Below are 17,049 nucleotides of genomic sequence, written 5' to 3'. Positions count from 1 at the left end.
TGCAAATCTGAATGACTACTTATTATCTGTGTCAAATTTAATGATTGAGTTTATTTATTCATTCGAAAATTCCAGTTCAATATATAATTTTAAAAATTTCACATTAATTATGTATGTCAGAAATTTTGAAATAATCTGACATTCTACTTCTTGTCATTTATTTTTAGCCATGAAAATTGAACTATAATTCCTGTATATACACATCCATATGTCATTATATATTGATGGACCCTTGATGATAATGTCAAGAAAAACGAATAAATCTGATGAGTAATGAGACAAAATAACTGTTTTTTTAGCTGGCAGATTTTTTATAGTAACAAACGGGAGTCATTATTCATTCTCCTTTATTTTTGAGATGGGAAGATATCATTGCAGCATTATATACTCATCAATTGGTAACTTATGTTATGGGATCATTTGAAAAAAAATTTATTAGTAATGTTTATTAATTAGATGCTTCATTTATAAAAAAGCTTGTCTTGTTCTATGATCTTTATTCCAAGTTGGCAATTAAGATTTAGTTGCACAACAAGAATTTCACATGAAAAACAATCCTAGATTGAGTAATTTCAACTTGTTGAAAGATAATTTATAAGTAATTTTAAAAAGTGTGTTTAAAGCATAAAATTTAATTTATTCTCCGAATTTTTTTATTTTCTCAGCCAAAGAATAATAACGACTACCGCAACAACAACAGCAATGACAGCTAAGACACAGAGAACTGCAACAAGGGCGGTCTTCTTTTTAGCTTCCTTTGTAGCAATCTTTCCTGTTGCAGAATCACTTGCGATAACATCTTGATAGATGTTGATATTTGTTAATTTTTCAGAGGATTCGGTTGGTGTTGTGACTACGATCTTGATTTCGGCTGTTGTGTTTGTTTCTGTTGTTGGGATGGTGAAATCAAGTGGAACTCTGACTAATCCTGCATCGTTAGTTGATGTGATCGTCTTCTTGACTTTATCGTTGTAGAACAGAGAAACAGTGAACTTGTTATCGAAGTTTGTATCTGGATCATTGATGACAGCTGTGAAGTTGACCTTGTCGCCTTTGTTGTATGTGGCATTAAGTTTTGGTTCGAAATAGATTGTGAGAACTGTGTTATTCTTGATTGTGATTGTGAACTTCTTTGTTCCAATCTTCTTGCCATCTGTAGCTGTGACTTTGACTTCATATTCACCTGCTGCTGTGTCTTTTGGAACTTTGAATTTGAATGTCTTAAGATCTTTGCTGTTTGCAACTTCTTGTGTTGCAACTTCTGCATTGTTGAAGAAAACCTTTGCTGTGAGTGGTTTATCACCTGAATCTTGATCGTAGACTGAAGCCAAGAAAGAAACTTCAGAATCTGGAATGTAATATAGGTATTCAGATGGAACAATGTATAACTTTGGTCTATAATTTGGTGGAACAACTGTAATTGTGAATTCTTCATAAAGCAATGAGCCAAGACCATTAGTATATGTGTAAACATATAATGTGTACTTTCCAAGTTCTGTTGGTGGTGTGATTGACACATCAAAATCCATACTTGTTTGTTTTTCTGAAACTGTAAATTTGCCAAGGCTGCCATATTTGATTATCTTATCTTTTGAATCATGAATTTCCCAACCTGCTTCTACCGTGTATGGTTCAACTAAGAAATAAAAACTTCCCTTTACTTGAATTACTTCAGTGGAATCTGTTTCTTCTGAAATCAGAGATTTATCAAGTTTAAGTAATGGCGGTTGATATGTCTCTTCATAAAACATGTAAGAAAGTGTGATAGACTTTCCTGGTTGGATATACTTGTTGAGCCATGAGAATGAGATCCATTGAATTTCAGGAAATCCAGAGTCGTATTCTAAAATTTTCTCATTGTTCGTGAAGAATCTTGGCTCAGGTTCTATTCCAAAGTCTTGGGCACTGATATCTGTAACCCAAGGATGATTTTGCAGAACTAGTGTCAGATCATTTGTTTGATCCCACCAAAGATAATAACCAAAGTTTGTAAGGGATGATGCTTCAACATTATCTATAGAATCTTTTAAATTCAATGCTGTGCAAAGGTCAATTTTCTTTTCCGTTGAGCCTTTGTTGGTAATTGTCTGTGAAATAATAACATAATCTGAATTTTCATCATTATAAATTTCAACGGAGTAGCCTAAATCAGTGGCTTCTTTAATGTTTTTTGTAACACCATCTATTCTGACTTTTGTATAAGGTTCTTTAATTATTTCATAATTCTCCCTTCCGTCCTTATCATAAATCATGTACGAATTATCCCCAACAACTTTGCCTGAAACTGAAAGAGAAAGTTGTGCAAGTAATATGGAAAACATTTAAAAAAATGGTAAAATGATTTTATAAAAGTATTCAAATATAAATATTTCAGAAACATTTTGAGTCGTTTTTCAAAGTCATCTATACATATGAATCGATAATATTTCATATTATTATACCTTATGATTGATTTTCTATAGTTATAATCACCTTGTATAATGTCAAGATGATCCTCTCAATTTTTTGTGAAAAAATAAAAAATAAAAAAGCTATAAAATTGAAAGTTCTTTGCCCAATGTCAGTTCAAATAAAAAATGCTCAATTTGATTTAATAACTAAAAATAATAGATGCAAATCTGAATGACTACTTATTATCTGTGTCAAATTTAATGATTGAGTTTATTTATTCATTCGAAAATTCCAGTTCAATATATAATTTTAAAAATTTCACATTAATTATGTATGTCAGAAATTTTGAAATAATCTGACATTCTACTTCTTGTCATTTATTTTTAGCCATGAAAATTGAACTATAATTCCTGTATATACACATCCATATGTCATTATATATTGATGGACCCTTGATGATAATGTCAAGAAAAACGAATAAATCTGATGAGTAATGAGACAAAATAACTGTTTTTTTAGCTGGCAGATTTTTTATAGTAACAAACGGGAGTCATTATTCATTCTCCTTTATTTTTGAGATGGGAAGATATCATTGCAGCATTATATACTCATCAATTGGTAACTTATGTTATGGGATCATTTGAAAAAAAATTTATTAGTAATGTTTATTAATTAGATGCTTCATTTATAAAAAAGCTTGTCTTGTTCTATGATCTTTATTCCAAGTTGGCAATTAAGATTTAGTTGCACAACAAGAATTTCACATGAAAAACAATCCTAGATTGAGTAATTTCAACTTGTTGAAAGATAATTTATAAGTAATTTTAAAAAGTGTGTTTAAAGCATAAAATTTAATTTATTCTCCGAATTTTTTTATTTTCTCAGCCAAAGAATAATAACGACTACCGCAACAACAACAGCAATGACAGCTAAGACACAGAGAACTGCAACAAGGGCGGTCTTCTTTTTAGCTTCCTTTGTAGCAATCTTTCCTGTTGCAGAATCACTTGCGATAACATCTTGATAGATGTTGATATTTGTTAATTTTTCAGAGGATTCGGTTGGTGTTGTGACTACGATCTTGATTTCGGCTGTTGTGTTTGTTTCTGTTGTTGGGATGGTGAAATCAAGTGGAACTCTGACTAATCCTGCATCGTTAGTTGATGTGATCGTCTTCTTGACTTTATCGTTGTAGAACAGAGAAACAGTGAACTTGTTATCGAAGTTTGTATCTGGATCATTGATGACAGCTGTGAAGTTGACCTTGTCGCCTTTGTTGTATGTGGCATTAAGTTTTGGTTCGAAATAGATTGTGAGAACTGTGTTATTCTTGATTGTGATTGTGAACTTCTTTGTTCCAATCTTCTTGCCATCTGTAGCTGTGACTTTGACTTCATATTCACCTGCTGCTGTGTCTTTTGGAACTTTGAATTTGAATGTCTTAAGATCTTTGCTGTTTGCAACTTCTTGTGTTGCAACTTCTGCATTGTTGAAGAAAACCTTTGCTGTGAGTGGTTTATCACCTGAATCTTGATCGTAGACTGAAGCCAAGAAAGAAACTTCAGAATCTGGAATGTAATATAGGTATTCAGATGGAACAATGTATAACTTTGGTCTATAATTTGGTGGAACAACTGTAATTGTGAATTCTTCATAAAGCAATGAGCCAAGACCATTAGTATATGTGTAAACATATAATGTGTACTTTCCAAGTTCTGTTGGTGGTGTGATTGACACATCAAAATCCATACTTGTTTGTTTTTCTGAAACTGTAAATTTGCCAAGGCTGCCATATTTGATTATCTTATCTTTTGAATCATGAATTTCCCAACCTGCTTCTACCGTGTATGGTTCAACTAAGAAATAAAAACTTCCCTTTACTTGAATTACTTCAGTGGAATCTGTTTCTTCTGAAATCAGAGATTTATCAAGTTTAAGTAATGGCGGTTGATATGTCTCTTCATAAAACATGTAAGAAAGTGTGATAGACTTTCCTGGTTGGATATACTTGTTGAGCCATGAGAATGAGATCCATTGAATTTCAGGAAATCCAGAGTCGTATTCTAAAATTTTCTCATTGTTCGTGAAGAATCTTGGCTCAGGTTCTATTCCAAAGTCTTGGGCACTGATATCTGTAACCCAAGGATGATTTTGCAGAACTAGTGTCAGATCATTTGTTTGATCCCACCAAAGATAATAACCAAAGTTTGTAAGGGATGATGCTTCAACATTATCTATAGAATCTTTTAAATTCAATGCTGTGCAAAGGTCAATTTTCTTTTCCGTTGAGCCTTTGTTGGTAATTGTCTGTGAAATAATAACATAATCTGAATTTTCATCATTATAAATTTCAACGGAGTAGCCTAAATCAGTGGCTTCTTTAATGTTTTTTGTAACACCATCTATTCTGACTTTTGTATAAGGTTCTTTAATTATTTCATAATTCTCCCTTCCGTCCTTATCATAAATCATGTACGAATTATCCCCTTTGCCTGAAACTGAAAGAGAAAGTTGTGCAAGTAATATGGAAAACATTTAAAAAATGGTAAAATGATTTTATAAAAGTATTCAAATATAAATATTTCAGAAACATTTTGAGTCGTTTTTCAAAGTCATCTATACATATGAATCGATAATATTTCATATTATTATACCTTATGATTGATTTTCTATAGTTATAATCACCTTGTATAATGTCAAGATGATCCTCTCAATTTTTTGTGAAAAAATAAAAAATAAAAAAGCTATAAAATTGAAAGTTCTTTGCCCAATGTCAGTTCAAATAAAAAATGCTCAATTTGATTTAATAACTAAAAATAATAGATGCAAATCTGAATGACTACTTATTATCTGTGTCAAATTTAATGATTGAGTTTATTTATTCATTCGAAAATTCCAGTTCAATATATAATTTTAAAAATTTCACATTAATTATGTATGTCAGAAATTTTGAAATAATCTGACATTCTACTTCTTGTCATTTATTTTTAGCCATGAAAATTGAACTATAATTCCTGTATATACACATCCATATGTCATTATATATTGATGGACCCTTGATGATAATGTCAAGAAAAACGAATAAATCTGATGAGTAATGAGACAAAATAACTGTTTTTTTAGCTGGCAGATTTTTTATAGTAACAAACGGGAGTCATTATTCATTCTCCTTTATTTTTGAGATGGGAAGATATCATTGCAGCATTATATACTCATCAATTGGTAACTTATGTTATGGGATCATTTGAAAAAAAATTTTTAGTAATGTTTATTAATTAGATGCTTCATTTATAAAAAAGCTTGTCTTGTTCTATGATCTTTATTCCAAGTTGGCAATTAAGATTTAGTTGCACAACAAGAATTTCACATGAAAAAAATCCTAGATTGAGTAATTTCAACTTGTTGAAAGATAATTTATAAGTAATTTTAAAAAGTGTGTTTAAAGCATAAAATTTAATTTATTCTCCGAATTTTTTTATTTTCTCAGCCAAAGAATAATAACGACTACCGCAACAACAACAGCAATGACAGCTAAGACACAGAGAACTGCAACAAGGGCGGTCTTCTTTTTAGCTTCCTTTGTAGCAATCTTTCCTGTTGCAGAATCACTTGCGATAACATCTTGATAGATGTTGATATTTGTTAATTTTTCAGAGGATTCGGTTGGTGTTGTGACTACGATCTTGATTTCGGCTGTTGTGTTTGTTTCTGTTGTTGGGATGGTGAAATCAAGTGGAACTCTGACTAATCCTGCATCGTTAGTTGATGTGATCGTCTTCTTGACTTTATCGTTGTAGAACAGAGAAACAGTGAACTTGTTATCGAAGTTTGTATCTGGATCATTGATGACAGCTGTGAAGTTGACCTTGTCGCCTTTGTTGTATGTGGCATTAAGTTTTGGTTCGAAATAGATTGTGAGAACTGTGTTATTCTTGATTGTGATTGTGAACTTCTTTGTTCCAATCTTCTTGCCATCTGTAGCTGTGACTTTGACTTCATATTCACCTGCTGCTGTGTCTTTTGGAACTTTGAATTTGAATGTCTTAAGATCTTTGCTGTTTGCAACTTCTTGTGTTGCAACTTCTGCATTGTTGAAGAAAACCTTTGCTGTGAGTGGTTTATCACCTGAATCTTGATCGTAGACTGAAGCCAAGAAAGAAACTTCAGAATCTGGAATGTAATATAGGTATTCAGATGGAACAATGTATAACTTTGGTCTATAATTTGGTGGAACAACTGTAATTGTGAATTCTTCATAAAGCAATGAGCCAAGACCATTAGTATATGTGTAAACATATAATGTGTACTTTCCAAGTTCTGTTGGTGGTGTGATTGACACATCAAAATCCATACTTGTTTGTTTTTCTGAAACTGTAAATTTGCCAAGGCTGCCATATTTGATTATCTTATCTTTTGAATCATGAATTTCCCAACCTGCTTCTACCGTGTATGGTTCAACTAAGAAATAAAAACTTCCCTTTACTTGAATTACTTCAGTGGAATCTGTTTCTTCTGAAATCAGAGATTTATCAAGTTTAAGTAATGGCGGTTGATATGTCTCTTCATAAAACATGTAAGAAAGTGTGATAGACTTTCCTGGTTGGATATACTTGTTGAGCCATGAGAATGAGATCCATTGAATTTCAGGAAATCCAGAGTCGTATTCTAAAATTTTCTCATTGTTCGTGAAGAATCTTGGCTCAGGTTCTATTCCAAAGTCTTGGGCACTGATATCTGTAACCCAAGGATGATTTTGCAGAACTAGTGTCAGATCATTTGTTTGATCCCACCAAAGATAATAACCAAAGTTTGTAAGGGATGATGCTTCAACATTATCTATAGAATCTTTTAAATTCAATGCTGTGCAAAGGTCAATTTTCTTTTCCGTTGAGCCTTTGTTGGTAATTGTCTGTGAAATAATAACATAATCTGAATTTTCATCATTATAAATTTCAACGGAGTAGCCTAAATCAGTGGCTTCTTTAATGTTTTTTGTAACACCATCTATTCTGACTTTTGTATAAGGTTCTTTAATTATTTCATAATTCTCCCTTCCGTCCTTATCATAAATCATGTACGAATTATCCCAACAACTTTGCCTGAAACTGAAAGAGAAAGTTGTGCAAGTAATATGGAAAACATTTAAAAAATGGTAAAATGATTTTATAAAAGTATTCAAATATAAATATTTCAGAAACATTTTGAGTCGTTTTTCAAAGTCATCTATACATATGAATCGATAATATTTCATATTATTATACCTTATGATTGATTTTCTATAGTTATAATCACCTTGTATAATGTCAAGATGATCCTCTCAATTTTTTGTGAAAAAATAAAAAATAAAAAAGCTATAAAATTGAAAGTTCTTTGCCCAATGTCAGTTCAAATAAAAAATGCTCAATTTGATTTAATAACTAAAAATAATAGATGCAAATCTGAATGACTACTTATTATCTGTGTCAAATTTAATGATTGAGTTTATTTATTCATTCGAAAATTCCAGTTCAATATATAATTTTAAAAATTTCACATTAATTATGTATGTCAGAAATTTTGAAATAATCTGACATTCTACTTCTTGTCATTTATTTTTAGCCATGAAAATTGAACTATAATTCCTGTATATACACATCCATATGTCATTATATATTGATGGACCCTTGATGATAATGTCAAGAAAAACGAATAAATCTGATGAGTAATGAGACAAAATAACTGTTTTTTTAGCTGGCAGATTTTTTATAGTAAAAAACGGGAGTCATTATTCATTCTCCTTTATTTTTGAGATGGGAAGATATCATTGCAGCATTATATACTCATCAATTGGTAACTTATGTTATGGGATCATTTGAAAAAAAATTTATTAGTAATGTTTATTAATTAGATGCTTCATTTATAAAAAAGCTTGTCTTGTTCTATGATCTTTATTCCAAGTTGGCAATTAAGATTTAGTTGCACAACAAGAATTTCACATGAAAAACAATCCTAGATTGAGTAATTTCAACTTGTTGAAAGATAATTTATAAGTAATTTTAAAAAGTGTGTTTAAAGCATAAAATTTAATTTATTCTCCGAATTTTTTTATTTTCTCAGCCAAAGAATAATAACGACTACCGCAACAACAACAGCAATGACAGCTAAGACACAGAGAACTGCAACAAGGGCGGTCTTCTTTTTAGCTTCCTTTGTAGCAATCTTTCCTGTTGCAGAATCACTTGCGATAACATCTTGATAGATGTTGATATTTGTTAATTTTTCAGAGGATTCGTTGGTGTTGTGACTACGATCTTGATTTCGGCTGTTGTGTTTGTTTCTGTTGTTGGGATGGTGAAATCAAGTGGAACTCTGACTAATCCTGCATCGTTAGTTGATGTGATCGTCTTCTTGACTTTATCGTTGTAGAACAGAGAAACAGTGAACTTGTTATCGAAGTTTGTATCTGGATCATTGATGACAGCTGTGAAGTTGACCTTGTCGCCTTTGTTGTATGTGGCATTAAGTTTTGGTTCGAAATAGATTGTGAGAACTGTGTTATTCTTGATTGTGATTGTGAACTTCTTTGTTCCAATCTTCTTGCCATCTGTAGCTGTGACTTTGACTTCATATTCACCTGCTGCTGTGTCTTTTGGAACTTTGAATTTGAATGTCTTAAGATCTTTGCTGTTTGCAACTTCTTGTGTTGCAACTTCTGCATTGTTGAAGAAAACCTTTGCTGTGAGTGGTTTATCACCTGAATCTTGATCGTAGACTGAAGCCAAGAAAGAAACTTCAGAATCTGGAATGTAATATAGGTATTCAGATGGAACAATGTATAACTTTGGTCTATAATTTGGTGGAACAACTGTAATTGTGAATTCTTCATAAAGCAATGAGCCAAGACCATTAGTATATGTGTAAACATATAATGTGTACTTTCCAAGTTCTGTTGGTGGTGTGATTGACACATCAAAATCCATACTTGTTTGTTTTTCTGAAACTGTAAATTTGCCAAGGCTGCCATATTTGATTATCTTATCTTTTGAATCATGAATTTCCCAACCTGCTTCTACGTGTATGGTTCAACTAAGAAATAAAAACTTCCCTTTACTTGAATTACTTCAGTGGAATCTGTTTCTTCTGAAATCAGAGATTTATCAAGTTTAAGTAATGGCGGTTGATATGTCTCTTCATAAACATGTAAGAAAGTGTGATAGACTTTCCTGGTTGGATATACTTGTTGAGCCATGAGAATGAGATCCATTGAATTTCAGGAAATCCAGAGTCGTATTCTAAAATTTTCTCATTGTTCGTGAAGAATCTTGGCTCAGGTTCTATTCCAAAGTCTTGGGCACTGATATCTGTAACCCAAGGATGATTTTGCAGAACTAGTGTCAGATCATTTGTTTGATCCCACCAAAGATAATAACCAAAGTTTGTAAGGGATGATGCTTCAACATTATCTATAGAATCTTTTAAATTCAATGCTGTGCAAAGGTCAATTTTCTTTTCCGTTGAGCCTTTGTTGGTAATTGTCTGTGAAATAATAACATAATCTGAATTTTCATCATTATAAATTTCAACGGAGTAGCCTAAATCAGTGGCTTCTTTAATGTTTTTTGTAACACCATCTATTCTGACTTTTGTATAAGGTTCTTTAATTATTTCATAATTCTCCCTTCCGTCCTTATCATAAATCATGTACGAATTATCCCCAACAACTTTGCCTGAAACTGAAAGAGAAAGTTGTGCAAGTAATATGGAAAACATTTAAAAAATGGTAAAATGATTTTATAAAAGTATTCAAATATAAATATTTCAGAAACATTTTGAGTCGTTTTTCAAAGTCATCTATACATATGAATCGATAATATTTCATATTATTATACCTTATGATTGATTTTCTATAGTTATAATCACCTTGTATAATGTCAAGATGATCCTCTCAATTTTTTGTGAAAAAATAAAAAATAAAAAAGCTATAAAATTGAAAGTTCTTTGCCCAATGTCAGTTCAAATAAAAAATGCTCAATTTGATTTAATAACTAAAAATAATAGATGCAAATCTGAATGACTACTTATTATCTGTGTCAAATTTAATGATTGAGTTTATTTATTCATTCGAAAATTCCAGTTCAATATATAATTTTAAAAATTTCACATTAATTATGTATGTCAGAAATTTTGAAATAATCTGACATTCTACTTCTTGTCATTTATTTTTAGCCATGAAAATTGAACTATAATTCCTGTATATACACATCCATATGTCATTATATATTGATGGACCCTTGATGATAATGTCAAGAAAAACGAATAAATCTGATGAGTAATGAGACAAAATAACTGTTTTTTTAGCTGGCAGATTTTTTATAGTAACAAACGGGAGTCATTATTCATTCTCCTTTATTTTTGAGATGGGAAGATATCATTGCAGCATTATATACTCATCAATTGGTAACTTATGTTATGGGATCATTTGAAAAAAAATTTATTAGTAATGTTTATTAATTAGATGCTTCATTTATAAAAAAGCTTGTCTTGTTCTATGATCTTTATTCCAAGTTGGCAATTAAGATTTAGTTGCACAACAAGAATTTCACATGAAAAACAATCCTAGTCTTAAATTGCCAACTTGGAATAAAGATCATAGAACAAGACAAGCTTTTTTTATAAATGAAGCAATCTAATTAATAAACATTACTAATAAATTTTTTTTCAAATGATCCCATAACATAAGTTACCATTATGAGTATATAATGCTGCAATGATATCTTCCCATCTCAAAAATAAGGAGAATGAATAATGACTCCCGTTTGTTACTATAAAAAATCTGCCAGCTAAAAAACAGTTATTTTGTCTCATTACTCATCAGATTTATTCGTTTTTCTTGACATTATCATCAAGGGTCCATCAAATATATAATGACATATGGATGTGTATATACAGGAATTATAGTTCAATTTTCATGGCTAAAAATAAATGACAAGAAGTAGAATGTCAGATTATTTCAAAATTTCTGACATACATAATTAATGTGAAAATTTTTAAAATTATATATTGAACTGGAATTTTCGAAATGAATAATAAACTCAATCATTAAATTTGACACAGATTAATAAGTAGTCATTCAGATTTGCTATCTATTATTTTTTAGTTATTAATCAAATTGAGCATTTTTTTATTTGAACTGACATTGGGCAAGAGAACTTTCAATTTTATAGCTTTTTTATTTTTTATTTTTTCACAAAAAATTGAGAGGATCATCTTGACATTATACAAGGTGATTATAACTATAGAAAATCAATCATATAGTATAATAATATGAAATATTATCGATTCATATGTATAGATGACTTTGAAAAACGACTCAAAATGTTTCTGAATATTTATTATTTGAAATACTTTTATAAAATCATTTTACCATTTTTTTAAATGTTTTCCATATTACTTGCACAACTTTCTCTTTCAGTTTCAGGCAAAGTTGTTGGGGATAATTCGTACATGATTTATGATAAGGACGGAAGGGAGAATTATGAAATAATTAAAGAACCTTATACAAAAGTCAGAATAGATGGTGTTGACAAAAAACATTAAAGAAGGCCACTGATTAGGCTATCGTGCATCACGTTGATGATATCATTCATAAGTGAATGCGAACAATTTCGATTAGTAGTTGCTACTTTCACGAGCATACAACAAGAGCAACTGGAAAAGAAATTGACCTTTGCACAGCATTGAATTTAAAGATTCTATAGATAATGTTGAAGCATCATCCCTTACAAACTTTGGTTATTATCTTTGGTGGGAATCAAAACAAATGATTCTGACACTAGTTCTGCAAAATATCATTCGCGGGTTACAGATATCAGTGCCCAAAGACTTTGGAATATAGAACCTGAGCAAGATTCTTCACGAACAATGAGAAATTTTAGAATACGACTCTGGATTTCCTGGCAAATTCAATGATCGGATTCATTTCTCATGCGCTCAACAAGTATATCCAACCAGGAAAGTCTATCTCACACTTTCTTTACATGTTTTATTGAAAGAGACATTATCACCGCCATTACTTAAACTTGATAAATCTCTGATTTTCAGAAGAAACAGATTCCTACTAGAAGTAATTCAAGTAAAGGGAAGTTTTATTTCTTAGTTGAACCATACACGGTAGAAGCAGGTTGGGAAATTCATGATCAAAAGATAAGATAATCAAATATGGCAGCCTTGGCAAATTTACCAGTTTCAGGAAAAAACAACAAGTATGGATTTTGATGTGTCAATCACACCACCAACAGAACTTGGAAAGTACACATTAGATGTTTACACATATACTAATGGTCTTGGCTCATTGCTTTATGAAGAATTCACAATTACATGTTGTTCCACAAATTATAGACCAAAGTTATACATTGTTCCATCTGAATACCTATATTACATTCCAGATTCTGAAGTTTCTTTCTTTGGCTTCAGTCTACGATCAAGATTCAGGTGATAAACCACTCACAGCAAAGGTTTTCTTCAACAATGCAGAAGTGCAACACAAGAAGTTGCAAACAGCAAAGATCTTAAGACATTCAAATTCAAAGTTCCAAAAGACACAGCAGCAGGTGAATATGAAGTCAAAGTCACGGCTACAGATGGCAAGAAGATTGGAACAAAGAAAGTTCACAATCACAATCAAGAATAACACAGTTCTCACAATCTATTTCGAACCAAAACTTAATGCCACATACAACAAAAGGCGACAGAGGTCAACTTCACAGCTGTCATCAATGATCCAGATACAAACTTCGATAACAAGTTCACTGTTTCTCTGTTCACAACGATAAAGTCAAGAAAGACGATCACATCAACTAACGATGCAGGATTAGTCAGAGTTCCACTTGATTTCACCATCCCAACAACAGAAACAAACACAACAGCCGAAATCAAGATCGTAGTCACAACACCAACCGAATCCTCTGAAAAATTAACAAATATCAACATCTATCAAGATGTTATCGCAAGTGATTCTGCAACAGGAAAGATTGCTACAAAGGAAGCTAAAAAGAAGACCGCCCCTTGTCTGAGTTCTCTGTTCTTAGCTGTCATGCTGTTGTTGTTGCGGTAGTCGTTATTATTGCTTTGGCTGAGAAAATAAAAAATTCGGAGAATAAATTAAATTTTATGCTTTAAACACACTTTTTAAAATTACTTATAATTAATCTTTCAACAAGTTGAAATTACTCATCTAGGATTGTTTTTTCAATGTGAATTCTTGTTGTTGCAACATAAATCTTAATTGCCAACTTGGAATAAAGATCATAGAACAAGGACAAGCTTTTTTATAAATGAAGCATCTAATTAATAAACATTTACTAATAAATTGTTTTCAAATGATCCCATAAACATAAGTTACCAATTGATGAGTAATATGCTCGCAATGATATCTTCCCATCTCAAAAATAAAGGAGAATGAATAATGACTCCGTTTTGTTACTATAAAAAATCTGCCAGCTTAAAAAAAGAAACCACGAGTTTATCTTTGTCTTCATTACATCATCAGAATTTTATTTATGCGAGTTTCAACTATCAAGGTCCATCAATATATAATGACATATGGATGTGTATATACAGAATTATAAGTTCAATTTTCATGGCTAAAAAATAAATGACAAGAAGTAGAATGTCAGATTATTTTCAAAATTTCTGACATACATAATTAATGTGAAATTTTAAAATTATATATTGAACTGGAATTTTCGAATGAATAAATAAACTCAATCATTAAATTTGACACAGATAATAAGTAGTCATTCAGATTTGCATCTTATTTTTTAGTTATAAATCCAAATTGAGCATTTTTTATTTGAACTGACATTGGGCAAAGAACTTTCAATTTTATAGCTTTTTTATTTTTTATTTTTTCACAAAAAAATTGAGAGGATCATCTTGACATTATACAAGGTGATTATAACTATAGAAAATCAATCATAAGGTATAATAAATGAAATATTATCGATTCATATGTATAGATGACTTTGAAAAACGACTCAAAATGTTCTTCTGAAATTATTTATATTTGAATACTTTTATAAAATCATTTTACCATTTTTTTAAATGTTTTCCATATTACTTGCACAACTTTCTCTTTCAGTTTCAGGCAAAGTTGTTGGGGATAATTCGTACATTGATTTATGATAAGGACGGAAGGGAGAATTATGAAATAATTAAAGAACCTTATACAAAAGTCAGAATAGATGGTGTTTACAAAAAAACATTAAAGAAGCCACTGATTTAGGGCTACTCCGTTGAAATTTATAATGATGAAAATTCAGAATTGGTTATTATTTCACAGACAATTACCAACAAAGGCTCAACGGAAAGAAAATTGACCCTTTGCACAGCATTGAATTTAAAAGATTCTATAGATAATGTTAGAAGCATCATCCCTTTACAAAACTTTGGTTATTATCTTTGGTGGGATCAAACAAATAGTCTGACACTAGTTCTGCAATCATCCTTGGGTTACAGATATCAGTGCCCAAGACTTTGGAATAGAACCTGAGCCAAGATTCTTCACGAACAATGAGAAAATTTTAGAATACACGACTTGGATTTCCTGAATTCAATGGATCTCATTTCATGGCTCACACAGTATATCCAACCAGGAAAGTTCTATCACACTTTCTTACATGTTTTATGAAGAGAATATCAACCGCCATTACTTAAACTTGATAAATCTCTGATTTCAGAAGAAACAGATTCCACTGAAGTAATTCAAGTAAAGGGAAGTTTTTTATTTCTTAGTTGAACCATACACGGTAGAAGCAGGTTGGAAATTCATGATTCAAAAAGATAAGATAATCAAATATGGCAGCCTTGGCAAATTTACAGTTTCAGAAAAACAACAAGTAAGGATTTTGATGTGTCAATCACACCACCAACAGAACTTGGAAGTACACATTATATGTTTACACATATACTAACTAATGGTCTTGGCTCATTGCTTTATGAAGAATTCACAATTACAGTTGTTCCACCAAATTATAGACCAAAGTTATACATTGTTCCATCTGAATACCTATATTACATTCCAGATTCTTGAAGTTTCTTTCTTGGCTTCAGTCTACGATTCAAGATTCAGGTGATAAACAACTCACAGCAAAGAGTTTTCTTCAACAATGCAGAAGTTGCAACACAAGAAGTTGCAAACAGCAAAGATCTTAAGACATTCAAATTCAAAGTTCCAAAAGACACAGCAGCAGGTGAATATGAAGTCAAAGTCACAGCTACAGATGGCAAGAAGATTGGAACAAAAGAAGTTCACAATCACAATCAAGAATAACACAGTTCTCACAATCTATATTTCGAACCAAAAACTTAATGCCACATACAACAAAGGCGACAAGGTCAACTTCACAGCTGTCATCAATGATCCAGATACAAACTTCGATAACAAGTTCACTGTTCTCTGTTCTACAACGATAAAGTCAAGAAGACGATCACATCAACTAACGATGCAGGATTAGTCAGAGTTCCCACTTGATTTTCACCATCCCAACAACAGAAACAAACACAACAGCCGAAATCAAGATCGTAGTCACAACACCAACGAATCCTCTGAAAAATTAACAAATATCAACATCTATCAAGATGTTTTATCGCAAGTGATTCTGCAACAGGAAAGATTGCTACAAAGGAAGCTAAAAAGAAGACCGCCCTTGTTGCAGTTCTCTGTGTCTTAGCTGTCATTGCTGTGTTGTTTGTTGCGGTAGTCGTTATTATTTCTTTGGCTGAAAATTAAAAAAATTCGGAGAATAAATTAAATTTTATGCTTTAAACACACTTTTTAAAATTACTTATAAATTATCTTTCAACAAGTGAAATTACTCATCTAGGATTGTTTTTCATGTGAAATTCTTGTTGTGCAACTAAATCTTTAATTGCCAAACTTGGAATAAAGACTAGAACAAGACAGCTTTTTTATAAATGAAGCATCTAATTAATAAACATTACTAATAATTTTTTTCAAATGATCCCATAACATAAGTTACCAATTGATGAGTATATAATGCTGCAATGATATCTTCCCATCTCAAAAATAAAGGAGAATGAATAATGACTCCCGTTTGTTACTATAAAAAATCTGCCAGCTAAAAAAACAGTTATTTTGTTCATTATTCATCAGATTTATTCGTTTTTCTTGACCATTATCATCAAGGGTCCATAATATATAATGACATATGGATGTGTATATTACAGGAATTATAGTTCAATTTTCATGGCTAAAAATAAATGACAAGAAGTAGAATGTCAGATTATTTCAAAATTTCTGACATACATAATTAATGTGAAATTTTTAAAATTATATATTGAACTGGAATTTTCGAATGAATAAATAAACTCAATCATTAAATTTGACACAGATAATAAGTAGTCATTCAGATTTGCATCTATTATTTTTAGTTATTAAATCAAATTAGAGCATTTTTTATTTGAACTGACATTGGGCAAAGAACTTTCAATTTTATAGCTTTTTTTTTTTTTATTTTTCACAAAAAATTGAGAGGATCATCTTGACATTATAAGCAGGTGATTACTAACTATAGAAAAATCAATTCACTAAGGTATATAATATGAATTATTAGTCGATTCATATGTAATATCCCGCCTCGATTGAATTTGAAAAACGAG

At 31.0% G+C, this 17,049-nt stretch overlaps 5 protein-coding genes across 5 annotated transcripts; all 5 read right to left on the bottom strand.

The window, feature by feature from the left end:
* Positions 1-653: 653 nt before the first annotated feature.
* Positions 654-2,321, bottom strand: TVAGG3_0398520 (uncharacterized protein; the record flags this gene model as incomplete). Its single annotated transcript, XM_001286619.2, has 1 exon — positions 654-2,321. One exon carries the CDS (start codon positions 2,319-2,321, stop codon positions 654-656), a length of 1,668 nt encoding a protein of 555 aa, XP_001286620.2.
* A 943-nt stretch (positions 2,322-3,264) lies between these two features.
* Positions 3,265-4,926, bottom strand: TVAGG3_0398510 (uncharacterized protein; the record flags this gene model as incomplete). The annotated part of the gene is made up of 1 exon (XM_001280639.2): positions 3,265-4,926. The coding sequence occupies one exon, from the start codon at positions 4,924-4,926 to the stop codon at positions 3,265-3,267; it is 1,662 nt and encodes a 553-aa protein (XP_001280640.2).
* Positions 4,927-5,866: 940 nt separating this feature from the next.
* Positions 5,867-7,465, bottom strand: TVAGG3_0398500 (uncharacterized protein; the record flags this gene model as incomplete). Its single annotated transcript, XM_001291682.2, has 1 exon — positions 5,867-7,465. The coding sequence occupies one exon, from the start codon at positions 7,463-7,465 to the stop codon at positions 5,867-5,869; it is 1,599 nt and encodes a 532-aa protein (XP_001291683.2).
* Positions 7,466-8,642: 1,177 nt separating this feature from the next.
* On the bottom strand, positions 8,643-9,350 carry TVAGG3_0398490 (uncharacterized protein; the record flags this gene model as incomplete). The annotated part of the gene is made up of 1 exon (XM_051232606.1): positions 8,643-9,350. The coding sequence occupies one exon, from the start codon at positions 9,348-9,350 to the stop codon at positions 8,643-8,645; it is 708 nt and encodes a 235-aa protein (XP_051102336.1).
* Positions 9,351-9,516: 166 nt separating this feature from the next.
* On the bottom strand, positions 9,517-10,140 carry TVAGG3_0398480 (uncharacterized protein; the record flags this gene model as incomplete). The annotated part of the gene is made up of 1 exon (XM_051232605.1): positions 9,517-10,140. The coding sequence occupies one exon, from the start codon at positions 10,138-10,140 to the stop codon at positions 9,517-9,519; it is 624 nt and encodes a 207-aa protein (XP_051102335.1).
* Positions 10,141-17,049: the final 6,909 nt, after the last annotated feature.

The sequence above is a fragment of the Trichomonas vaginalis genome, chromosome V (genome assembly GCF_026262505.1).
Source record: "Trichomonas vaginalis G3 chromosome V, whole genome shotgun sequence".
NCBI classification, from domain to species: Eukaryota; Parabasalia; order Trichomonadida; family Trichomonadidae; genus Trichomonas; species Trichomonas vaginalis.
This window is presented reverse-complemented; position numbering and strand designations above follow the sequence as displayed.